A 25,294-nucleotide genomic window follows, 5' to 3' on the forward strand; every position below is an offset into this window, starting at 1 on the left:
CTATTAATGCAGGCAGATCAATCTAGGAACAAAGTATAGGAAACTAGACTTTAAGTTAGATACATTTTCATCGATTATTAAGATGGGCTCACACGAATAAAATAATATTATGTTATATTATTGAGCGTGGTGCAAACAAGGAGCTGATCACGTGTAAAACCGGCTTAACACGTTCATTTTGACTTCAAATTGCGGGTAAATGTTTTGATTTGAAATAAAAATTTCGTGTTTCATAACATTTTTTTTATTTATATAAATAATTCGGTACAATTGTTTTGAGAATCATAAAAACATGGTGAAATATATTATCAAGAGATAAATTTGACGATCCGCACTTTTGACAAATTTATCTCTTCCATGTTCGTTGAAATGCTGAAAGAAAAAAAAAGAAAATAAATAAAATGCGCTCGTGTATTTTTTAATGTAAACGGAATTTATTCGAGTTAGTTTAGAAGATTGACAATTATAACAAAATCGGTTATTCGTTCATGTAATTTAACGTACGTAATTATTTTTACGACAAGTTTTGAAAAAAAAAACACGTCAATACGTTAAAATATAAGTAATCATTATTATATAGAGTAATTTAAACGTGATAAAAAATTATGAAAATCAAGGTTAATTTTATAACTTCTTCCTTGTAACGCATGTAACATATCGCTGAATATAAAGGTAAATATGTCAAATATTTATATTTAATAATGGATCTACTCAAAATTAGTGCTATTTGAGATGTTTACTACTTGAAACATTCAATTTCGACGTGGATTAAATCAACAGCATCCGATCAACTCGCTTCGAATTTTGGTGATGAAGCACCGCTGCCTTTCCTAAATCAATCACTTCGCTACAGGATAAATGTCTTCCAAAATCGGCTGTTGTGCTAAAAGGCATCGATTCTATGCGCAAACTGCGTGAGATTGAGTCATACTCGAGCATTAGTCCCAGCAGAGTAGACTTTTAATATTGCATGATATTTAGCTGTTGGAAACAAAGCTCGTGTCGATTTATACAAAGAAATGCAGAAAAAACTCCAACGCGGTGCTTCCAAAGATTGTGACAGGCAACGAATTGTAGATCTAAACACTTCGAAGCAACGTACAATGATCAATTTTGCATGATACATCAGCAAGTTTTCGAAAAGATCAGGAAAAACTAATTGCAAAAGACGCATCATTATCCACCACGACAATGCGAGCTCTGGTACATCAGTTCGAACAAAAACGTTTTGGAACAGTCAAACCATCGAATCGATAGGTCATTCGGCGTACAATCTTTATTTGACACCCAATGGTTTCTTCTTATTCGCGCAGATCAAAAATGAATAGCGAATTCAACGTTTTTCTACACCTGAAGAAGCGGTCGATGCTCGTGCAAATCCAATTACAAATATTTGTTCTTGTCTATCAAAACTTGTGTAGCAACTATCGTTTCTGGTGAATCTGTCTCCAGAACGATCAATTTCGAATGGTACATCAGCGAGTGTTCGAAAAGATCGCAGAATCATTATCCACCTCGACATCGCTGGCTCGATGTTTACTCTACAAGTCTACGGAAGCGAATTCTTCGGGACTGGTAGTATAATCTAAAAGTCTCATTCGATCCGGAATTATGTCTAAATCACTATGCGTAGGAAATTAATCGTCCCATAAAAGATTTCAAACAACTAAACATCTTCAACAAATACTTGGTTTTTGGCTATGATATGGTGTTATTTGCAGGGTTACTGTGTGGAAAGTATTCAATTCCACAACCTTCTGAATGTCGTCGAAGATGTTTGCCGATGTTATCGTCCAGGGTCTAGGCACCTTCTGCGGCTGTTTGTTGACACTGCATTCGTCGGATTGAGTGATGATCATTTGATCCCGAATAGCCATCACGAAACCTTCGATCTCTGGATAAAGACCTATTAGGCCAGATTTTTAAAGCTTCTTTGACAATATGCAGCTGTTTGAGGTCGTGATGATGTGACCATTGATCCAGTTTCTCGATGTCTAAGACTTTGGATGGCGTTGTAGGGTAACGGGGTTAATCAAGCCTCTTCCACCTTAAACATTGGAGAACTTCGAGTGATGGTTTTTGTTCTTGTTCAGCATTGATCGTGTTATCCTTAGAATAGAAGTCCAAAAGAGTACGTTAATATGCCTGGACCCTTCATATCTGTTTCCTTTCTCGATGTGTAGGATCTTTCGCTTGCGAAATCCAAATTTGATACGTATATCAGAGGATCATTGATGTGTTACATTTGACATACATTTGCTGCGTATAGCTCCATGAAAAGAAGATGGGAAATGGTACATATACAAGAGGCGTCAGACTAAGCGAAGACAACCAGGTCCGCGGGTTATGTTAGATATTCCATAAATGCTGCATTCTACTCTAACCTTTTGAAAACACATTAAAAAACCGATTATCGCTCGAAACTGGAAAGCATTTCATCGTTGAATGCGATTCTTCTCGAGGATAACGCGGGTTTTCATATCCAACGTCTCACGTTTGAAATAATATCAGAACTGGGCGGAAGATAGTAGAACACCCCCCAATACAGTCCGAATTTATCACCACACTTTGGATCACTGAAATAAACCCTTGGAGGCCAAAAATTCAACAGATAAAAGGGGGGGAATCACCTAAACTTATGCGCTTTGTCTATGTCTTATCCGAAAAGAAAGTCGACCGTTGATTTCAAATATCTCGAGTGGTAATTTGATTTTTTTAGATATCAATGTTTCTAGATGTTTTTTTTCCAAAATAAATAATCAAAAATAGGGAAAAAAGCAACGCTTTACATACTTTTAATCAATTGGTCTTCTTTATATCTTTACTTTCGCCTTCTTTGAGTTGCCCTCTGCCGAAGATTTTAGCCAAAGTATCGAAGACTCCCCCGAAGAACAAGGCGCACATGAGATTTTCGAAGGGAACGAAAGGATCGTGGATACCCAAGATGATGGAGGACAATTTGAAGTAAACGAAGAAAATTACGATGCCGAAATAAACCAAAGCGTGTGGCGCTGAAATCAATTCTGTCTTTTTGTCCAAGATGAATATTATAGAGCCCACCATACAAGCTTTGGTGTAACTGAAGAAGAAAAATCGATTTAAAAGTGAATCGTTTGTCGGTAAATGGAACTTACAAACTGGGTTGCATGAATTCCATCGCGGTAGGCGTCCAAACACCTCTGATCAACCTTTCCAATAATCTAGTGAATCCGGCACCATTTCCTTTGATAGTTCCGATTATTATCATCACCAAATAGGCGTTGGGATATAATTTAGCGGCGTGGGTGACACCGTCGTACACTTTTTTACATCTATAGATTTCTTTCATGGCTGAAAATATTATTTTCACAGGTAAAAATTTGGCTAATTTATATCCCAAGTCAAGAGGTGTGTAAAATACCACATACCTGCAAAGCATCGAAACAATTATTATATACTTTTACTGAAAATTCGTGTTAAAAGGATGGCCAACAGTTCGGGTTTCCCTGAATTTGTTCTAGTTTAGAGGGCAACCGGAAATACTTCATTTATAGTCCGGGTTTGAAAATTTATAAAATATGAAATTAACAATGTTTTTCACAAGCTGAAAGAAAATCTAAACCCAAATACGGTTGTTGTGGAATGCTTTACCAACTTTTTTTTATGTATAATTCTACTACATTTTTTGATAACCGGTATCTTGGTTACCAATCCTCCGATATAGTTGCTAATTTTTTTCGTTATGGATACATTCTTTATTAATACTCTTCTATAATATGAGCTTAATATCTCACGTGTATTGACCTGTATGACTTTCTGATTAAACTAATGTTTTATCATATATTCTATTACATTTTTTTAGCACCCGGTATCTCGGTAAATACTACAGCGATCACAATTTTGATTTTTTTTTGTTAGAAAAACATTCTTTAATGATACTCTCCTGGAATATAAGCTCAAAATCTCTCGTACTTTGGTTTGTATGATTGTATAACTAAACCAATATTTTTTTGAAACATCCACTACAATTTTTGGGCACCCGGTATCTTGGTTACCAATCCTCTGATATAGTTGCTGATTTTTTTTGTTATGAATACATTCTTTATTAACACTCTTCCATAATATGAGCTCAATATCTCACGTGTATTGACCTGTATGACTTTCTGATTAAACTAATGTTTTATCATATATTCTATTACATTTTTTTAGCACCCGGTATCTCGGTTAATACTATAGCGATCACAATTTTGATTTTTTTTATTAGAAAAACATTCTTTGATGATACTCTCCTGAAATATAAGCTCAAAATCTCTCGTGCCTTCGTCTGTATGATTGTATAACTAAACCAATATTTTTTTGAAATATCCACTACAATTTTTTGGCACCCGTTATTTCGGTTACTATTTCTTCGACTTTATTCTTGATTTTTGTCTTTATGGATATATTTTTTTTAAATACTTTCCTTAAACATGAGCTCAATATCTCAATTCTTTTGATTTGAATAATTTTATGAAAAATTGATTGATTTTTCGAAAATTCTACACTTTGTGTCTCCAGTATATTTACTACATTTCTTATTTCATTCCCGATTTTTTTTAATCATGGAAATATTTTTTCATAATTTCATTCTGATATCCGAATAATTTTGTAATAATTTATATAATTTAATAAGTGAATTAATTTTTTTACGAAATTTTGACTACGATTTTTTGATACTCTGTATCTCGCTTACTACTTTTCCGATCTCATTCTCGATTTATGATATAAGAGATAAATCCTTTGAGTATGTTTACTTGAAATATGAGCTCAATATATAAATTATTTTGATCTGTACAATTTTATAAATCAACCAATGATTTGAATTTAAATTCGAAAATTCTACTAAATTTTTTTGCCGTCCGGTATCTCGGTCCTTACATTTCCAATCCCACTCTTGATTTATTTCTTTCTGGATACAACCCTGGAGAAAACTTTACCAAAATTTGAACTTAATATTTGTATTTTTTTAGTCTGTATTATTTTAAAACTGAACTAATGTTTTTACTAAACATTTATTACAATTTTTTTGTCGCCCGGTATCGAGGTTACCATTATCGCTCTCGATTTTTTTATCCATGGAAACATCTTCTGAGAATATTGTCTGAGAATTTCAGCTAGATATATAAATTATTTTAGTTTGTATGATTTTCATAACTAAACCAACGCTTTTTTCGAAAATTTTTACACAATTTTTTTGTCGCCCGGTATGGAGGTTACCATGTTTCTATTTTCGCTCTCGATTTTTTTATCGACGGAAACATCTTCTGAGAATGCTTTCTAAGACTTTCACCTCGGTATCTAAATTATTTTAGTCTATATGATTTTCATAACTAAACCAATGTTTTTTTTTGAAAATTTTTACACAATTTTTTTGGCGCTCTGAATCTGGGTTATTACTTCACCGACAAAACTCCTGATTTTTTTCTATATTTATACACCCTTTGAGATTTCTTATGCAGAATATTAGTACAATATCTAAACTATTTCGGTATGTACGATTTTATAACTGAACCGATTATTTTTTTAAAGTTTTTAATTTTTTGTCACCCTGTATTTGTGTTACAACTCTTCATAGTACGATTCTGATTTTTTTTCTGATAGATTCATCCTTTTGAAGTACTTCTTCACAATATGAGCTCAATACCCCCGGTATTTTAGTCCGTACGAATTTTTATACAATTTTTTATACTCCTCCACAATTTGGGCCTTTGTAATTTTTTTCACTAAATGTCTTGTCCTTGTATTTTATTGTATTCGTATACCAGCTGATAAATTTTGAACGAATCATATTGAGAATAATCATTCTCGACCGTTATTTTTTCAAGATTAAAAATAAATAATTCTTACCATACTGCTGTAGCTACTAAAAGTTGTGGAGTGTTTTTCAGTGGAGCTAAAATCGGTTCAGCGAGGAGTCCGTTGGCAACCATACCACCAGCAAACACCACCAGCATGTACGATAACCAACATGCAAGAGGATGCTTTCGAGAAAACGCTTGAGCTCCTAGATATTTAGAAAAGTGAATCTAAGAAACTTATTACCTCATAATTATTCATACCAATAATTAAAAAACTAATATTTTTATTTATTACTTATGTTAAGTCTTTTTAATACAAAAAAAATTGATATTTAAAATGTTGAACGTAATAAAATGAAGTAAACGTTAGTTGATTCACCCTGTATAACGTATAAAACGATTTAAGGTTATCTCAGTGTTATTGTTTCATAATTTTTGTATTTCTTATCTGAAATAAACTGATAATACCATAAATTTTGTTAGAGGAATTAAGTAATTCGATTACATATAATTATTATTATAGTTTTAAAAACATATAGGTATATAAAAGTTATTACCACTGCCAAGATCCTCTCGTACACCCAAAGCACACAACGTGCAGTGCGCTATATCAAAATAGGGAAACATTTTCAGTTTCACCACTTGATTGGCGATATCTAAAAACGCTTCGGGATCCATTTTTTTAACGTACTAAAATTTTCCTTCGTCAAATCTACTCGATTAGATGCTGAAATTTTAAAAATGTTGAAATCTGGAGCGCTGATGCATTTTCGGAATGGCTGACCACGGACTACTAGATTTTAAAAGTATTTACCACTTTTAACGTAAAGAAAAACGGTATAAAAAAGTGGACCAAACAAATTGTAACTTATCTTTATAGTCCAGGGATAATTCTATTGAAAATATCATGTTTGAATGTTTGGACATCTTTATTAATACGAGGGCTGCTACTTAAGTTTTGTCATATACCAACAATGATTTCAATGTCAAGCACATCGAATCAAATGATCGCCTGTTTTTCCGAAATAACTGGACGTTACGTTAGAGCAACTTGGACGGTCAAGTTTGAGTGTTTGTTTGCCAGAAGTGTTCGAAAAAATCAGGGAAACCAATAACACAAGACTAATCATTTTCCACCACGACAATGCAAGACTCTCATAAGTCAGTTCAAACAAAAACCGTACTTTGACCCCCAATGATTTCTTCTTATTCCCGTAGATTAAAAATAAATTACGAGGTCAACGTCAAAAAACATTAAATCTATATCCAATTATAAATATTTGTTTTTACTTATCTATCTCAAAACTTAAGTAGCAACCCTCGTACGAAGATTTATTTAAAACAATTTTTCAATGTAATTCCATAAAACTTTCGATGTAAACATATATCCAATTAATTTTTTCATTCACGAATAAAGAAGCTGTTTTTATAAAGAACAACTACATTAAAAAGTCATCGTAATAATCACTGAACGTGACCAAGGTGTATTACTGGTTGCATAATAAAATGTTTAACCTGATAATATTAGTTTAGAAAGTATTACGTAAAACTTCACTGATAATTCTAATAAAATTATTTTCAACGTAATAACCTTATTTTGTATATTAATATTTTATTATATATTTCCACTTTTACCTTCTCTAGTTTCCTGGACTATCAAACACTATATGATTGGTCCACACCTCGTAACTGTCAAGAAGTGAATTCTGTGCGGAAGTTTTTTTAAGCTTTACCAGACGTCTAAATTTAAACTGGAGCGTATGCTCAACTTCTCGTTGATCTGGCGAGGTCTGAAATAAAGTCTAGCCGCTTACCAAAACGCTCACATACTTTCCGTTAGATTATTTCGAAAATTTTCATGTAGAGTAATACACAATTATAGTTTTTTTATCTTTATTTCGAAATCTGTCAAGTACAGGGTAATACGAAATTAATACCCAATTAAATTTTTTTTTATTTTTATTTTGAAAACTGTCATGTACAGGGTAATACACAATTATAGTTTCTTTTTATCTTTATTTCAAGAAATGTCATGTACAGGGTAATACGAAATGAACACACAATTCAAGTTTTTTTTAATCTTTATTTCGAGAAATATCATGTACAGGGTGCTACGAAATTAACACACAATTAAAGTTTTCTTTAATCTTTATTTCGAGAAATGTACAGGGTAATACGAAATTAACACACAATTATAGTTTTTTACCTTTATTTCGAATTCTGTCGTGTACAGGAAAATACGAAATTAATACCCAATTATGGTTTTTTTATTTTTATTTCGAAAACTGTCTGGTACAGGATAATACGAAATTAACACAGAATAAAAAAAATAAAAAGGAAATATAAAATTCAAATCAACACTTAAAAGTACTGCCATTGACTTGTCCTACTTTATTTAGAAACAACAAAGAATTCACAATTAAAATGTACGATACACCGTAAAAAAACTAAAACGGACCTTACACGGTCAATAATATTAACAATATGGTTTGGTATTGACAACGAAAAGTGGAGGGGATATTGTCAATAATATTGAGCGTGGAGGGGATACGTCAATAACATCTTTAACGTGTGCAGTGATGTTTTGACGATGTTTGAGGACTTAATTGATTCGATAGAGGGGAATAATTTTTCAACTTTAACTAATCCAAGCCAAATTTTACCCATGTTAAGGTTTAAAATGTTATTTTATAATTTTTTACACTTAGGGGAAGTTTTCATCTTTAAAAAACAAAAAACGTAGAACGGTTTAATATAGAAAATGAACTAGAGGGTGAAATTAGTTTTGTACAAATCGATGCAGGACGAAAAAAATTGCGTGGTTTTGCCTTTTTTGAGCTTCATTTCCTGAACTATATATATTTAAATTTTGAGTAGCATCATGCTGAATTTCATAATTAAAAAATGTAGAAAAAAACATTATCCACAATCATATATCAGATTTTTTTAACTAAATTTTTTTATTAATTTCTTTAAATATAAAGTTGATAATTGATAATTCTATTTCCTAATAAAAATTCATACATAAAGGTCATGATAGAAATTGAAATCAGCAACGATCTAAGAAAAAAAAATTGTATAAAACTTTTAATCATAAATAAAATTCATGGATAAGAATATTTTCAACGCAACTAACCAAGCTGTATTTTTGTATATATATATAAAATAATTGCTTATTCCAATTCTAAAAAGATGTTGTAAACAAAATAAACTAAATTATACAGATAGCAGTCTATGTACACAATAATTAATTGAAATCTACTATATACCTTACTTTTTAGAACTTCCTTCTTCATTAACATCTGTAAAGAAAATTAATATTTCGTACAAAAAAAATTGACAATTCTATGAGAACATCCATTTTTTTTAATCTCCCCTTTACTTATACAGTTAAACATCATAAATCCGGAGTTCCAAACGCGATGGTGTTGTGAGTGATTAGTGTCGAAAGTTTAAAGATGGCCATAATGATGTGCATGATGAAGGGGGCTAAAGATGCAAATCTGTCGTTTCATATGACTTGGTTCAACGAGTTGACAGAAACACAAAATTTTTTCAAAAACCCAATGCGAGAAGAAACGTTTTGCTTGCAAGCTCTCTTTCGCTTTCTTCTGGCCAAAATCTCCGCTTTTCCACTCCTGAAAAGTTAGCAAACACTACCCCATGGAACCACCACAACCCCAGCCCTGCAGAGGAGCAATTCCTATATCAGGGCCCACTCCAACAAACACTCCTCCTTATAAAAATCCTCCTTATCCTACCAAATTTTACCAACCCCTTTCTCAGTATCGGTAGCTTCATTCTATAACTTTAAGTGATCTGTGGTTTGTATTTTTTGCAGTGCAGAATCCTTTCCCAGTGATTCCGGATTTATGATGTTATACTGTATTAACCAAAGCAATGTAAAAATATACACATGACTTTCCTATCTTATATCAATTGATAAAAAAACTGTCTAAAAAGACATAATCAAATCACTTGCATTGAAATTACCACAAAATTAGTGGGCCCATACCCATTGAGATTGGACTAGTGTCTAAGAAAAGATGATGCCAGACTGTATAGTAGCAACAATCAAGCATTGTAGTGACTTGATTATAGTCTGGGGTTGGTGTATATTGTGCAAAAAGTATTAATAAAAAAATTAATTCAAGTAGTTAGAAAATAAACTAAAAGATCTGTTTAAAATGGTAACTTTTTGAGTTCTTTCATATATTTTTGTGAAATTTAATCAAGTGATTGAAACAATAAGTCATCATCAACATACTCAGATTGGAACTTTATATTTGTAATTAATAAATTTACTGTTTAGTACTTACTTTTTCCATCACAAGCTACTATTTTAACCTTGTCGATTTTAGTAATTTCTTGTACTTCCCTAAATTCCACATCGTTCAACATAAATGTCCATACATTATCACAAAATCTGTAAGTATTGAGTTTACCAGCTTTAAAAGTTAATCTAGCTTTTACTCTTGTGGCCAAAGTTTGATTTATCGATTTGTCGAATTGTAATAATACTTTGCAAGCTAATTGGGGTGTTATTTGTCCATACTGGAATAATCAAAAATATAAGACTTTGTAGTTGTTTCTATAAAACGTACAAGTATTTATTTGTTGCAAAAATATCACAGTTCCACATGAAAGATTACAAACGCGCATATTTTATTATATGAAAATTACAACATCTACCTGAATTAATTCGTCTAAACTTTCTTGTAAAGTATGTCCCAAAGTGGTATTTCTATACAGTTGATACGACATTATCATAAATTAAATAAAAAAATGGTTTATGAAGTTTGAAAAAAACCCTCTTTCACAAATAAAAACATTAAAAATTAAAATTCTTCAAGTGTGTTTATCTTTTGAGCTCTTTGACTTGACGTTTGACAGTTGAATTGACAAGCTTTTTCGAGTATTAATATAACTGCCACTCACGAAAATATGAGCCAATTAAATTATAGAAGACCATTTTAAGATTAATAATAATAGGAAATATTTCATTTGTAAATTTATTAAAATGAATACATTTGCTAAAAAATTATGTATAAATGTATCTTCATATTTCAAATTATTTATGGGGATTTACATATCTTTCAACCTTTTTTGGTTGGTATAATATGTGTGCTAAATGAAATCTAGTGTTAAAAAAAGGAAAAGTACCAGTGTTTGGTGCATTGCAAACATGTTTTTGTATTAAATTTGATAAAAACTTGCATGAAAATATGCAAGACCATTGTGAAAATGGTAAGTATATGCAGGCTAAATTTTATAATTTAAATATTAGATTATTCAATTAATATTTTGTTAAAAATCTACATATTTTCCATTTTTTTTCTATATCCATTATCCAATATTTGATAATGTTCTAAAATGCGTGGGTGACAATAGAAACGTCAAAGAAAACATTAAAATATGTTTCTAATATTTCAAAACAAACCCTATATGAATAACCTACCCCATTTCAAATAACTCGATTGGATTTTAACAATAATAAATATTTTGTTGTCCTTCTTTCTTTCCTGTCAATTTATTGTTTTATCAAAATATTTTGGTTTCGTTTCCTCTAATTTTCCATATTATTTGTTAAATGACAAAGGCTTTGTACAATTTTATTTCCATAATAATAAAACTATTTACTACATTTATGTATTTTAAGTCTACTTTAGTGAATCGTACATATCTTTGTATAGAAAAATTTTAATTTAAATAGAATATTTTGGGTTTATCGCTTGTGATTAATATATTTGTTTAGAGGGAGAAGATAGCAGTGCCCCTCATTCTGAAATAATATGCGCGGGGTGTCTCAATGCAATTGATGATGAAGAGTTTGTATCTGCGCTTGGACAAGAATGGCATATGGAATGCTTCAGGTTTGATAATATTAATTTTCAAGTTTATTATATGATAAATGCTAAATTTGTATGTAAAACTGTTTTTAATCGCTTTATATAGATGTTCCGCATGTGATGCTTCTTTATCCAACTGGTATTTCGAAAAAGACGGTCTTCTTTTTTGTAAAGACGATTATTGGGCACGTTATGGAGAATCTTGTCAACAATGTAGCCAGGTAAATAACTTTATTAACCATAAATTATGACACTAATAAAATGTATTATTTCAGATAATAACAGGACCTGTAATGGTAGCCGGAGAACATAAATTTCACCCTGAATGTTTTTGTTGTGGATCTTGTAGCGCATTTATAGGAGATGGTGATTCTTACGCCCTTGTGGAACGTTCCAAACTATACTGGTAAGTAAAATATTTTCTAATTAAACTATATGATAAAAAAACTTTTTTTTAGTGGACAATGCTATAAAAGGCAAATGCAACCTTTGCAGAAAACTGCGGGGTTTCCTTTTGCTCGTAAACCACATTCTATACGTTTGGTGGAGATACCGGGGGGACAAAAAGGCATTAAATTGTCTAAAAATGCTCTACAGCCTGGTTGTAATACACAATGTTTCACTATATCAGAGTAAGTATTGTTTAAATATATATTTGCTTGTTTTGTTGTAGATTTCTAATTTTATTTATTAAAATGCTTTTTTATTGTTGCTGCATGATATACAGTGTTGGATTAAGAAGTAGTGGGGCTAAAATCGACTCTGCGCCCACTATATATATATATATATATATATATATATATATATATATATATATAATTATACCGCTTTGCTAATTTGTTTTCAAATTTCTAACTAATTTATGTTTTCGTGTTTCGATTATTTATTTTTCTACTAACTATTGGTTATTTGAATCCTTTGTACTTTTACTGTACTAACACTTACGTTTTTTGACCTTTTCGAATTTTTAAAAAATACTCCAAATTAAAATTTTTTAAAATCCAAGGCAGACGCGATAGAGAGATGTATAAGAAAAGATTTCCACCAAATTCCAAAGGAATCGATCAGGTAGATATTGAGATATCATGTCAAACACTTGGCTTAGACGCTATGTCACAAAATCTACTGTATCTCCAGAAATAATGGGAATTTTTAAAAATCCATTTAAGGACATATTATGAAGGGTCTAAGCTTTGAAAATATGTAAAAAAACAATCGGTTTTTTCTAATTTCCAGACCAGACTACCCCCTTAAAGAAATAAGAAAGTTTTCATTAAAATATGTCACCTTGGGCTACAATCTAATCAGCTTGCTACCACTTAGTACTAGACCGTAATTGTTGGTATAGTGGTAGTAGAATGTTGTTTTAGTGTTGATTATCATAGACGTATCCAGAAATTTAGAAATTTTTTCTTTGTTGATCCAGGTTTTTATGGAAAATACAAGGGAAATTACTACGAGTGGCTTTTGCGTTTTTAACATCTGCTTTTAACATTTGCTGCTATTTTTTACCCCCTTATAGGTATGTCCTATTAATATCGTATTAATAAGTAAAAAAAAATATTAAAATTTAATTTTTATTCCTATTTTTTTTTAATATTTCAGGTTAGATGTGAATAACGATCTTATGTCGTTGCATATTGGCGACAAAATTTTAGAAATAAATGGTATGCCCGTCAAAGATACCTCTTTGGAAAACGTAGAAAATCTATTAAGGTATTCCGATACGGTGTTACAGGTATGTTAAAATTTCCTTACAAATCATACAAACTAATTCAATTGAAAATTTTACATTTTTTAAACGTTTTTCTTTTTTTTTTCAGTTGACTATTGAACACGATCCGCAAACGATATCTCATAATCTTGCCAAATTTACAGCTTTAAGACATTCGAATGTACCTTTAACTACCACTGCTAGCGATACCAACATTCCAAATATAAAAACATTACAAGATAATATTAAATGTTGCGGCTCTTCAGATTCTCTCACAGGATATCCTAGAGATGTTTTTAAACCTCCTGATAGTCCGGAAAAACCTAATATCACTGCGATAAACAAAGAAAGATTATTCAAGAGAAAAGACGAGGGTTATATGAGCGGAACTAGATCGAGACAATTGAGAAGAAAGAATAATCTGTCTGATAATCAATGTTTGGATAAAGAGAGAAGTTCTTCTATGAGCAGACTATTAGATGAGTGAGTTTTTTCTTATAAACGTTCTAAATTGTCTTACTCTTGATCTATACCTTTTTTTTCATTTCAAATATGGAATCTCTTCTACTTTATCATTGTAACAATGTAAAGTTTTTTGTTATACATGGTGTTTTAGTTGTAAGCAGTATTGTAGATAGAGACTGCAACAAGTTCAACGCCCTGTATGATTGAAATGGAGTTTTTTTAATAACCAACAAGTGAAAATCAAAGATCAAAGAAGCAAAAGACACAATATAGAAACTGATCAAAAATGCATTAAAGAACTATCTATACGAAAAGAACCAGGACAAATGTAGCACAATAAAAAATGTAGAGAAATAAATTTACTGAATCCACAAAAAGCTCCAGGCATAGATAAAATCACTCCAAGAATGATTAAAGAGTTGTGGATAAAATGAGTGAATCTAATAGAATTGATGGTGTTAAAACAAAACCTTTGTCAGTCAACTCAAAACCGTAAAAATAATAATGTTCAAAGGTCACTTGGAATCGCTTAATTCGACGTTGGCATGTAAAAAACTATTATGCAAAAAAATAATTATTTTAATATTCTTTCAATAACCTGACTACCGTACTCGACGAATACCGAACTATTAAGAATGTTGTATTTGTTTACAAACCGTTTTAAATATCAAAATCCTATCAAACTCAAAAGCTATAAATATATTTATGGTAGTTAGAATCACATCAATATAAATAAGAGTAATTTGATAAGTTAATGGAACTTTCCGTGTTTAAGGGACACTTGAAATCGCTTAATTATGACGTTGGTCCCATGTAAAAAACTATTTATTATACAAAAAAATAATTATATAAACTTTGCTTGAATAATCCGACTACCATACTCGACGAATACCAAACTATTAAGAACGTCGTATTTGTTCACAAACAGTTTTAAATACCAAAATCCTATCGTACATAAAAACTTCAAATAATTATATTTATGGTCGTTAGAGTCACATCAATATAAAATAAAGGTTAATGGAACTTCAAGTGTCTAAGGGATACTTGGATCGCTTAACTATGACGTTGGTTCCCATTAGGAGCGGTGAGTGTACAATAAATCTCAACGAATACAATAATAAATTGAAGGTAGGTAGGTAAATTTATGATTCATCACTGTAAAAGGGTAAAATAAGGGACACTTCGTATCATTCAACTAGATGATTAGCAGATCCTGATGGTTCCCAACAAAAGAGGTTGTATCTGTGTCTGAGTGACATTCGTGCATTGTTGCCTAATTTTAAATAGGAAATTATTATGTCTTGTTATATGTTATATGATCATATGGCACTGATTTATATTAGCCCTAAGTCCTAACTCAATAAATCTAAATAAAATTAACATCAACAGCAGTGCCATATCACTAAAACAATAATAATTTTAAAGCTGTCAGTTGATTTTACATCACTAATGAGAATACCTGTAAAATTAGAATTTATAAGCGGTGCGATACGCTGTCGACAACTGGCAACGTTGTCCGAGTAATACTAAATGGCGCAGTCAATAGGAAAATTTAATAATGGTTTTGTAATATTTTTAAGGTCGCCGAATTCAAAGAGATGCTTGGAATTATCGCGAGCTTATTCGTTTCTGGAACCTAGACCACAACAGAGGGTTTTCAGGGCTTCCGATTTAGTAAAAGGAGAGTTATTGGGACAAGGATTCTTCGGGCAAGTTTACAAAGTAACTACTAGAGATACGGAAGAAGTTATGGTATTGAAAGAACTGTATAGAGTAGACGAAGAAGCTCAGAAGAATTTTTTAAAAGAGGTAAATATTTATATAGAATTTTCTGGATATATATACATTTTTTTTATATATATTTTAGGTTGCAGTTTTACGAAGTTTAAATCATAATAACGTTCTACGGTTCATTGGAGTTTTGTATAAGGAAAGGCGACTCCATTTAGTGACGGAATATATTTCCGGTGGTACTTTAACTGATTTATTACACGATTCCTGTCAACCCCTACCATGGGAACAAAGGGTGTCCTTTGCTAAAGATATAGCTGCCGGAATGGCGTATCTACATTCGATGAATATTATCCATAGAGGTATTAATTTTTTTTTCTGATTTTCATAAAAATCAACTTTTTTATCTTTTCCAGATCTCAATTCTCATAATTGTCTCGTTAGAGACGATAAAACTGTGATAGTAGCCGATTTCGGTCTTGCCAGAATCATTTCTCACGCTACTAACAGTACAAGAAAAGTATCGCCCAAAAACCAAACTAATACCAAACGTCAAGAAAGAAAAAAACGATACACTGTAGTCGGTAATCCTTATTGGATGGCTCCGGAAATGATGAAAGGAAATAAATACGATGAAAAAGTTGATATTTTCAGTTTCGGTATAATATTGTGTGAGGTAAGTGACATTTTCCAATGAACCCCGTAATTCAATTCAATTCTAAGTTGTTTTAAAACATTTTTGAATTAGTAAGCAGGAAAAAGTAACTGGGGCCCAGATCTTCAGAATACGGTGCACGGTCAACCAAATCAAATCACAATTGTTGAATTTTAACTACAGACATAGTTGACAATGTGTAAAAAAAGTCATTTAGTGTCCAAACTTTATGATTTGGTACTTGAAGAAGCAATTTAAAGTACATTTCATGAATTATAGCCGTGGTTGTAACTAGCAGATGATGAAACAAGTCACTCAATGCCCAGTCTGAGGGGCACAAGTCAGATAACTTCTAGTGAAATTTGTAAATTATGACCACGACGAGAGGAAAAGTCACTTGTTATTAGATCTGGAGCATATGATGTATATTGAACCAATCCGAAATACAATTCTTGAATTCCAACCATAGGGATAGTTGACAAACAGTAGAAAAAGTCATTTGGTATCAAATCTGGAGGCGAAGGTGCATGAACAACGAAATCAAAGTACAATTCTTGAATCATAACTGAAGATATATCCAACAATGTTGAGAAAAAGTCATTTGGTATCAAATCTGGAGGATATGGTGCATGAAGAACCAATTCAAAGTACAGCCTAGGTTGTAACTAGCAGGTGATGAAACAAGTCACTCAATGCCCAGTCTGAAGGACACAGGTCAGTGTAAATTATGCTCATGACAAAGGGAAATGTCACTTGTTATTAGATCTGGAGCATATGGTGTATATTGAACCAATCCCAAGTACAATTCTTGAATTATAGCCATGATTGGAGCTAGCGGGCGATTGATATAAATGCTAAATATGAAGAATGAAATGTTTGGACAATTATTACAACATCAAATTTATGAAATAGATTCGTTATGATAAACTAAATCACCTGGTTTCAGATCTGTTGTACATCGCATCAATTCAGAGTACAATTCATGATACAACCATAGCAGAAGCTAGAAAACGATGAAAAAAGTCACTTGGTACTCAATCTGGAGGATATGGTGTGTGATGAAGAAATTTTAGGTACACTTCGTGAATTACAGCTATAGCTGTAGCTAACTGATGTTGAAAAAAATTATTTGGATGATTCAGTACCCAATTTGGAGGATACAGTGCACAGTGAATTAATTCAAAGTGCAATTTGTAAATTAGCTATAGCTGAAGCTGGCAGATGATGGAACACCTGGTGTTCCATCTAAAGTATTACAGTTCATAGTAAACTAATTATAGTTACACTTCGTAAATTACAGCTACAGCTGTATCTAGCTGATGTTGGAAAAATTAATTGGGTGCCCAAATTCGAGGATTTGGTATCCAATTTGTAGGGTACATTGCACATGAAACATTTCATAGCACAATTTGTGAAGCAGCTTTAGCTGAAGCTAGCAGTCGATGGAAAGAGTCACCTGGTACTCAATTTGGTGTAAGGTGAACGAATTCAAAGTAAAATTTATTTTTGTCCTTGGAGATAACTAGTAGACTATGGAATAAGTCAGTGGATGCTAAATCAATCAATTCAAAGCAGAATTCGTGAATTTGCACAGCGTTAAGGCAAAAGTCACCAAGAGACAAATCTGGATACAGTGATAATCAACTAATTCAAAGTGGAATTCCTAAATGATAACCATGGCGATGGAAAAGTTACTTGGTATCATATCTGGAAAATTCCGTGACGATGGTAAAAGTTACCAGGCGATGGAAAGTTATAAGATGTCGGATCTGGATAATATGGTGCATGGTTACTGAAATCAATATAGAAAAAGGAGTCACTGCATTCAGATCTGGAAAATACGATGTACGGTTAACGAATTTATCAAAGTAGAAAAATTTCAACCACAGTAATAGTTATATGGCGATGGAAAAAGTCACATGGTGCTAGATCTGGGCAAATCAAGTATAATTTTTGAATTTTATCCATAGATAAAAAGGTAGCATGTGAAAAAAAAGCTTAATACTGTTTTACATTTTTAAAACTGATTGATAATCAAAATTTTATGTTCGCGCTAACAAAAAATCATCAAACTAAGAAGTTTTTTTTACTTCCTAGATAATAGGTAGAATCCAAGCAGATCCGGATTTTATGCCGAGATCCAACGATTTCGGATTGAACCAAATGGCTTTCAAAGAAAAATTTTGCTGTTCTTGTCCAGAACCCTTCTATAAAATCGCTTTTCTTTGTACAGATCTCAATCCCGATAAACGGTAAGGAAATTATTTATGCGAAATTAAATTATATCGACACGTTTATTTACATTTTAGCCCTCCGTTCGAAGTGATGGAAGTGTGGTTGGAATCGCTTTCAATGCATCTCAGCGTCGGTATGCCTCTACCTCCAGATCTCCTTTTCGACATCCAACATTTCCGCGGACTGAGTCCCAGTTCTTCGGGGAGTACCACTCCCGATGGGATACCTTCAGGGCATCGCAGTCCGGCTTTGGAACCGATCCGCGAAGGCAAAATGGCCGATATGAAGAGGAGCTCCGAGAAGATATTCTCGGATTGTAATAAGAGTAGAAGTTCCGATAGGATTTACGACAGTAGCAGGAATCGGAGCAACGAAAAAATTTATTCCGACGATGGAAACGGGAAAAGTAAAAGCAACGAGAATGTCAGATCAATTATGAAAGTCTCGTCTGCGGAAAATGTTGATAAACCTGTTATTACGATTTGTGATTTCGGAGATGGAAATGGTAAACAAGGTAAGTGGATGGAAAAACGAATTTTTCCGACGTGGGAAAAGTTTTAAGAGATCTTATAGTTTAGAGGGTTCCAAGTTGAAATTACAAGAAACTTATGATAAATGTGAGGTTATAATGATAAAAAAAGAAGTAGAAAGAGGCTAATTTTGTATATTCAGTGCTGACTAAGTTAATTACTATGATAAAAGCACACGGAGTGATAATAACTCCTACGAGGATAGTTGAGCCACCAAACTGTACAATTTACCCCAAAATAATGATTTAAATCGGATTTTAATTAATAATTTTAATATTATTATAAATATTATATATTATAAAAATTATTATAATATAATATATTATAATTTTAATTAAGATACGTTTATTTTTTAGGAGAAACTGCATACGTCTCCAAATCTCCAAACAGTCTCATGATTTCCGATGTAGAAAAAAGTTTCCCCAACTACGAAAATATAGATTTCCTGAAAAACGATATGGTATATATAGGAGATCAAGAAAAACCTATCGCCATCGAAAAATTAGAATGCGACCCCCCTAGAACCGAATCGGCTACTACCCCTCACACCGACAACAACCTCAGAGAAAATATTTCTCCCCATTTAAGAAAGATTCCGAAAAATTTCACGAGGAACCGTTTAGTGAAGGAGATGAAGGAAAACCAAGCGCGGGAAGAGAAAATTAAGTTAAAAAGCTTCGATGCAGATCATGTTGCTAAAGTATCCAATTTAAATTTGAACAGTATCGGCGTGAGTACCTCACAACCGTCACAAGTGACGGAAAAATTCGTGAGCAATTTGAAAAATGTTAATCTAAATAAGAATCCAAAATACCATCGATCGATGAGCGAAACCAACGAAAATCCCGAAAGAAAATCCATTTTAACTAGGAGAAGATACACCAAGGATTCAGATAACGTGAGATTTTTAAAACGAACTCCTATTTTGAAGAGAAGATCGCCTACGAAAACCGAAAATCCGGAAGAAATTTTAGAAAAACAATCTCCTGATTCGGATTCTAAGGAAAAGTTGATGGAAAAACCTTCTCTGCTGTCTAAATTAACTCCTAATCTACAGAGGCGAACGGGTTTTTTGAATATCGAAGATACGTCGGGTAACGTTAACAAAAAACCGTTTTTAGTAGCGGCCGCCTCCGGAAGTATCGTAAGGAACATGGTGGATAGTTTGAATAAAAAAAATCCGTTGAGTTTCGGAAACAGGAGCAGCTTCGGTAGATGTTCTTTGAATTTGACAGGTTCCAATAAAGTTAATCTTAAAAAAGTCGGTAGAAGTCCCAGTCCGGACGAATACACAGTTTTGTGATGAAAATAAGTCGAAAATATCCATTTCATAAGTCAATTCACCACGATTGTATCAATAATACGAGGTATTTTAATTAACACTATAGAAATAGGATGATACACGCAGTTAGAATAACTATAATTCGTTACATAACCTCCAAATAGCTAAAATCTGAAATATTCCAAATGAAAAATTATTTAGTTTGTCCGCGTAAATTTATTTATATTTATTGATCTAATTTACATATACTCACAGTGTCTTTATTGGTTCTTTTCAGCAGTTGCTTCTACTCATCTATTCTCCTAATTTCCATTATATCCCACTGGATACGTTCCGGGCTATTTATTTAACCCTTAAGTACTACCGTTTATAAATAGTGACATATCTAATACTACTGGGTCAAATAGACCCAATTTTGATTTTTTGTTTAAAAAAGGTGGAAATTTTTTCAAAAAGTTTTATTGAAAAAAATGCTATTATAATATATGAAAAAACTTATTTTTTAATGACATTAGTTAAATACAATTAGAACACAAATTTCTAGTGCATTGCTTGCATATTGGTAAATGACATGTTTCACAAGTAGTATTGGTTTTTCTGTCATTTTTAGACGGACAGATTGCACATCTCTTTTTTTAGAAGCTAATCCTCTTTGTTGAGGTTCTGGACGTGTAAGATTTGCATTACCCAGTAAGCTCTCCATTATAACTTTTAAACTGCGAGGCAGTGTTTTACTTAACCTATTTTGGATGTGTGGCACGCATAAATCGCGGCCTAATTTTTTGATGAACTCGGATCTTGACATACTTTTCTGAGCGAACTGAAAAACAACTCTACTATTGACTCCTATGTTCAGAATGGCATGAAAAATAGTCATCGGCCAACGTCTTGTTCTACGGGAAGTGGAAGAATTCGCACATTTCTGATCTAAAGAGTCTACTCCTCCTTTAGTTCTGTTGTAGAATAAGAATACTTCTGGTTTTTCAATTTCAATCATCGTACTGTCAATAAAATATCTCCATCTCTCTAGAGAAGTAAATGGTGGATTCTGACGAACATTTCCTTTCAAGGAAGGTAAAACTTGAAGTAAGTTTGGTGCTAAGGTTTTTCCTCTTTTTGGAGCTTCTTTTGACCATTTCGTTTTATCTTTCTTTCCATACCAATAATTTCTCTGTTGATCAGTTCTTTCTCCTTCTATTTCAAGTAATTCAACACAGTCGTCTTTCTGATTCTATACAAGTTCGTTATCACTAGGCACCCAGTCATCCTCACTATCTGTATTGTGTTCACTTAACAGTTCCACATCTTCTTCTTCCTTGTTACTTTCGTCACCATATCCTAAAAGTTCTGTACATGCCTGCAATCTATCTGTTGTCAGTGACTCTTCGCTGGATTGATATTCAACCTGTGACTCAGCGTGGTTTTCTGATTCCATGTCTTCCCAGAAATCATCACTTTCCACTATTTATAACAGTTCTTGATCAGAAAGTGGAACGTTTCTTTTGTGACTCATTTTCTTGAAGTAAAAAAACTTGATTATACGAAAATAACCGCGAAACAACCACAAAAAGAATATAATAATAGACTACACTTTTCAAAATAAAATAACGTTTTTGCTACCGTCGGGTCAATCTGACCCAATGCCGGCGATCTATTGTACTTCAGGTAGCTTATTTTATACTGCAACACTCAAACACGCGTCCTCATAGACAGTCAGGAGAATACTAAAGAGCGCATGAATCAGTTACGATGAGAAATACTTAGTTGCCATGTTTTGATAACTACACAGGGTAGTACTTAAGGGTTAAGAAAAACTATATAACTTGAAATATTTCGAAGAAAAAATCTTTTCGATTGCTCCCTGTACATTTTATTACATTGTTAGTTTGATCAAATTTTGGTAAAATTTATATATAAACATGAAAACTATATTGTTTCGATTTAATGACAAAAATTCTGTAATAAGACGTACTTCTACCAAACTCATTGATCTCTTTGAAGACACCCTGTATTATAATAAACCTGTTTCTTATATTCTTTAATACGAACCATAATCCTCAATTGTGTTATCCTATTTACTGCGCCAGTTTTTGTTACTGTTTAACAGTTTTCCCGTATATAACGTATATGAATTTCGACCGAATTTCCTCATCTTTTTGACACAACCTACACAAAAATCCTGTTTTCTTCATTCTTTGATAACAAGCAGAATCTTCCTTTGCATTGCTATGATATGAAAATGATGATTACAATGGTTCTTTTGTTTTCAAATATAACGAGATCTTCGTTTGTTTTACATAAATTTGTGTTTTTACAACGAGTTTATCGTATTAACTGCGCCAATAAACTCATATTGGGAACATTCTGTATTATGATAAGTAATCCTCCTTTTGTCTTAAATATTTACCAGACTGTTCATTTGTGCTCTATAATCCTCCGCTGTCTTTTTTCTAAGGATTTTATCCTATTGATTGCGCCAATTTTGAATTTTTGCGATAACCTGATAATTTTTGTAGTTTCGGAGACATTCTGTAATATAAAGATGGTATGTCTTACATAAATGTATGTTTTTATTAAGAGTTTATCCTATTAACTGCGCCAATTTTAGATTTTTGCGAAAACTGAAGATAATTTTCGTATATTTTTCTTGGTAGATTGAATTTTCTGGCATTATCGATTGAATCTTCTTATCCTTTTAAAAGAAGCTACCGAAAAACATATTCCTGTATTGTTACAGTTCAATGACGTAAAAACTCTGCAATCAGATGAAATTCATAGCTCGTATTGGGAACATTCTGTATTATAATAAATAATCGTGTTCCTTTGCATTTAAAATCTTCATTTGTGTTTTATAATCCTGCATTGTACTTTTTAAGGAATTCATCCTATTAACTGCGCCAATTTCGAATTTTTTACAAAAATAGAAGATGATTTCCTTATAGTTTTGGAGTATTATAATGATGGTTTTGATATTATAATGGTTCTTTGCGAAAACCTGATAATTTTTTTTATACTTTTGGAGACACTTCGTATTATAATGATGGTTATGATGATTGTAATGGTTCTTTAGTTTTTAAATAAAAACAAGACTCTTTTATGTATGTTTTTATAAGGAGTTTATCCTATTGACTGCGCTAATTTCGTGTTTTTACAAAAAGCAGTGGATACCATTATCTATCTAAAAATATTGTTTCTGGAGTCTTTTTAATCATTTAATATATATATTAACAGTGATATAACAAAATCATTTTATTTATATTGTTTTTCTAAAATTTTATTTGGTTGGTTTTTTAATTATTTATTTACAAAGTTTTAAAAACAGTACAGCGTGTTTATAAAAATAAATTACATTGCGCTGTATAAATTAGCTCTCTTCTCATTGTTCTTATTAACTCTAATCATGCTGTGATAAAATTAGTATTTATGTAAATATATAATCGAATAAAATCATTCCAAGTTTAAATTTTTTGTTTTATAAAACGTGCCTAGCATTTTAATATTCTTTATTGTGATATTTAAATGGCCCCCTACAACTAACTTACCCCCCATCGTAAATTTATTTTCTTAATTTACACAAAAAATATTTGAAATTGTGGTTTTATTAAATTTACAGGTCCGTCATCGCCAACCAACTGTTTAAATATTTAATTATTTATTTAAATATTTTCAACTGTCGGTATGAAATTTTTCACAATTCTTATTAGAAAAAAAAATTTGATTGTTGGTGTACTGGTATGAATATCAACAAGTTCTTTTAATTTTTTTGTATCGCATTAATATAAAGTTGTAGGTGGCCATTTCGTGTAGTATATTGGGTCCCACATTTTTTTTATATTAATTACAAAATAGTTTTACTAGTTTTTAAGTACTGATATATATTAATATTGTATATTCATTTTTTTAAATATTGCTATTATCTTTTTTAAATATTTTTATCAAGAAATCTGTAAATAAATAAATTTTTCGCAGTAATAATGTTTTTAAATGATGAATAAAGTTAGCTACTCTGCTCCTTTATTGTTATGCACGAAAATTATTCAGCAACTCCAAAAGTAGTACATTCTACTTGGATTTAAAATTTTTCTCCATCGATATAAAACACAAAACACTATTTTTTCAAAATTATCAAATTTTTAGTTCTTTAGGACGATTTGAAGTGAATATTTCTATAATTGATACACAAAAAATTGGTCATTCCATTAAATTACATCGCACAAAACTGGCAGCTATTTATACCTTTACAGATGTTCACTCGCCATACACGTTTTATATAGAGTCCCATTCTACCTAATATAAATCTGCCGAAGTATTAACAACAAAAATAACTTTTTACAAACAACATATTGCTCATAATAATCAATGTATTAATAAAACAAAAACTGATTTAAATAACCTTAGCATGATATATGCGTATCTTTTGGATTTTAAGAAAAACAAATTCTATAAAAAAATTTAACGACATAACCTAACCACCTAAAATTCTAACTTCGAGTCTGACATAACCTAACCACCTAAAATTCTAACTTCGAGTCTCTATGTGTGTGTATGTTTGATGAGGTGACGTTTCAGAGACGTAAAACACGCTCTTTGCCTATTTGAATATTTAAAAATTGTAGAACGTAAGCCAGCTTCATTCTGATTAATCTAGTGTTGGTCCCTTAGATTCCGTAGTAATTAACAATAAATGTAAAAATGAGTGTCCTGAGATTCCTTCAGGTAACAATGTCCAATTGGACCTGCTGGCACCCTAAGTACAGAATTACTTTAGTTAATCCAATGTTCCAATTTCTTGTATCATAGTTTTCCAGTAGCTTGTCTTAGCCCTATTGGGTTGTCTTAAAGGTGTAAAATTCTATGACTTATTCCACCAATGAATTCTAAAACTAGTTTTAGTCCTACAATGCTGTCTCGCGAGTCCAATATTCTCTTACCGATTTCATCAAGAGTTCTGGCTTCTAGTAGCTTGTCTCACCACTACAATGTTACCCCAGGAGTCTCAAATTTTTCTTATCAATTC

General features: G+C 31.8%; 3 protein-coding genes across 4 annotated transcripts; 1 reads left to right on the top strand and 2 right to left on the bottom strand.

Annotated features, from left to right (window-relative positions):
• Positions 1-221: 221 nt before the first annotated feature.
• On the bottom strand, positions 222-7,618 carry LOC130451728 (trimeric intracellular cation channel type 1B.1). Its single transcript, XM_056790940.1, has 6 exons — positions 7,452-7,618; positions 6,374-6,543; positions 5,866-6,022; positions 3,135-3,407; positions 2,794-3,079; positions 222-372 (listed from the first exon to the last, which is right to left on the bottom strand). The coding sequence occupies exons 2-5, from the start codon at positions 6,492-6,494 to the stop codon at positions 2,800-2,802; spliced, it is 831 nt and encodes a 276-aa protein (XP_056646918.1). The 5' UTR covers positions 6,495-6,543; positions 7,452-7,618; the 3' UTR covers positions 222-372; positions 2,794-2,799.
• Positions 7,619-7,762: 144 nt separating this feature from the next.
• On the bottom strand, positions 7,763-10,716 carry LOC130451734 (transcription initiation factor IIA subunit 2). Its single transcript, XM_056790952.1, has 3 exons — positions 10,509-10,716; positions 10,136-10,370; positions 7,763-9,118 (listed from the first exon to the last, which is right to left on the bottom strand). The coding sequence occupies exons 1-3, from the start codon at positions 10,584-10,586 to the stop codon at positions 9,087-9,089; spliced, it is 345 nt and encodes a 114-aa protein (XP_056646930.1). The 5' UTR covers positions 10,587-10,716; the 3' UTR covers positions 7,763-9,086.
• A 46-nt stretch (positions 10,717-10,762) lies between these two features.
• LOC130444581 (LIM domain kinase 1) lies at positions 10,763-24,249 on the top strand. 2 transcript variants are annotated; one of them, XM_056779801.1, is made up of 14 exons: positions 10,763-11,063; positions 11,572-11,689; positions 11,772-11,886; positions 11,941-12,071; positions 12,124-12,297; positions 13,092-13,187; positions 13,271-13,403; positions 13,489-13,862; positions 15,425-15,653; positions 15,712-15,937; positions 15,992-16,251; positions 18,328-18,482; positions 18,540-18,979; positions 19,352-24,249. In XM_056779801.1, the coding sequence occupies exons 1-14, from the start codon at positions 11,042-11,044 to the stop codon at positions 20,296-20,298; spliced, it is 3,420 nt and encodes a 1,139-aa protein (XP_056635779.1). In that variant the 5' UTR covers positions 10,763-11,041; the 3' UTR covers positions 20,299-24,249. The 2 variants fall into 2 exon arrangements, with proteins under 2 accessions (XP_056635779.1, XP_056635788.1); XM_056779810.1 differs by lacking the exon at positions 13,092-13,187 and having other exon boundaries at positions 10,941-11,063.
• The last annotated feature ends 1,045 nt before the right edge of the window (positions 24,250-25,294 follow it).

This window comes from Diorhabda sublineata, chromosome 1 (assembly GCF_026230105.1).
Source record: "Diorhabda sublineata isolate icDioSubl1.1 chromosome 1, icDioSubl1.1, whole genome shotgun sequence".
Lineage (NCBI taxonomy): Eukaryota > Metazoa > Arthropoda > Insecta > Coleoptera > Chrysomelidae > Diorhabda > Diorhabda sublineata.

What these genes read in the sequence shown, in the direction of transcription:
- LOC130451728 (XM_056790940.1), bottom strand. Translation starts at nt 6,494, where the DNA reads ATGGATCCCGAAGCGTTTTTAGATATCGCCAATCAAGTGGTGAAACTG. An exon ending in TTAGTAGCTACAGCAGTATG is followed by an intron (nt 3,408 to 5,865) that starts GTAAGAATTATT and finishes GATGCTTTGCAG; the next exon opens with GTATGTGGTATTTTACACAC. An exon ending in GAATTCATGCAACCCAGTTT is followed by an intron (nt 3,080 to 3,134) that starts GTAAGTTCCATT and finishes TTTCTTCTTCAG; the next exon opens with TTACACCAAAGCTTGTATGG.
- LOC130451734 (XM_056790952.1), bottom strand. Translation starts at nt 10,586, where the DNA reads ATGATAATGTCGTATCAACTGTATAGAAATACCACTTTGGGACATACT. An exon ending in GTTTAGACGAATTAATTCAG is followed by an intron (nt 10,371 to 10,508) that starts GTAGATGTTGTA and finishes TGATTATTCCAG; the next exon opens with TATGGACAAATAACACCCCA. An exon ending in AGTAGCTTGTGATGGAAAAA is followed by an intron (nt 9,119 to 10,135) that starts GTAAGTACTAAA and finishes TTTTCTTTACAG; the next exon opens with ATGTTAATGAAGAAGGAAGT.
- LOC130444581 (XM_056779801.1), top strand. Translation starts at nt 11,042, where the DNA reads ATGCAAGACCATTGTGAAAATG. An exon ending in GATGAATATTATCCATAGAG is followed by an intron (nt 15,938 to 15,991) that starts GTATTAATTTTT and finishes TATCTTTTCCAG; the next exon opens with ATCTCAATTCTCATAATTGT. An exon ending in GATCTCAATCCCGATAAACG is followed by an intron (nt 18,483 to 18,539) that starts GTAAGGAAATTA and finishes TTTACATTTTAG; the next exon opens with CCCTCCGTTCGAAGTGATGG.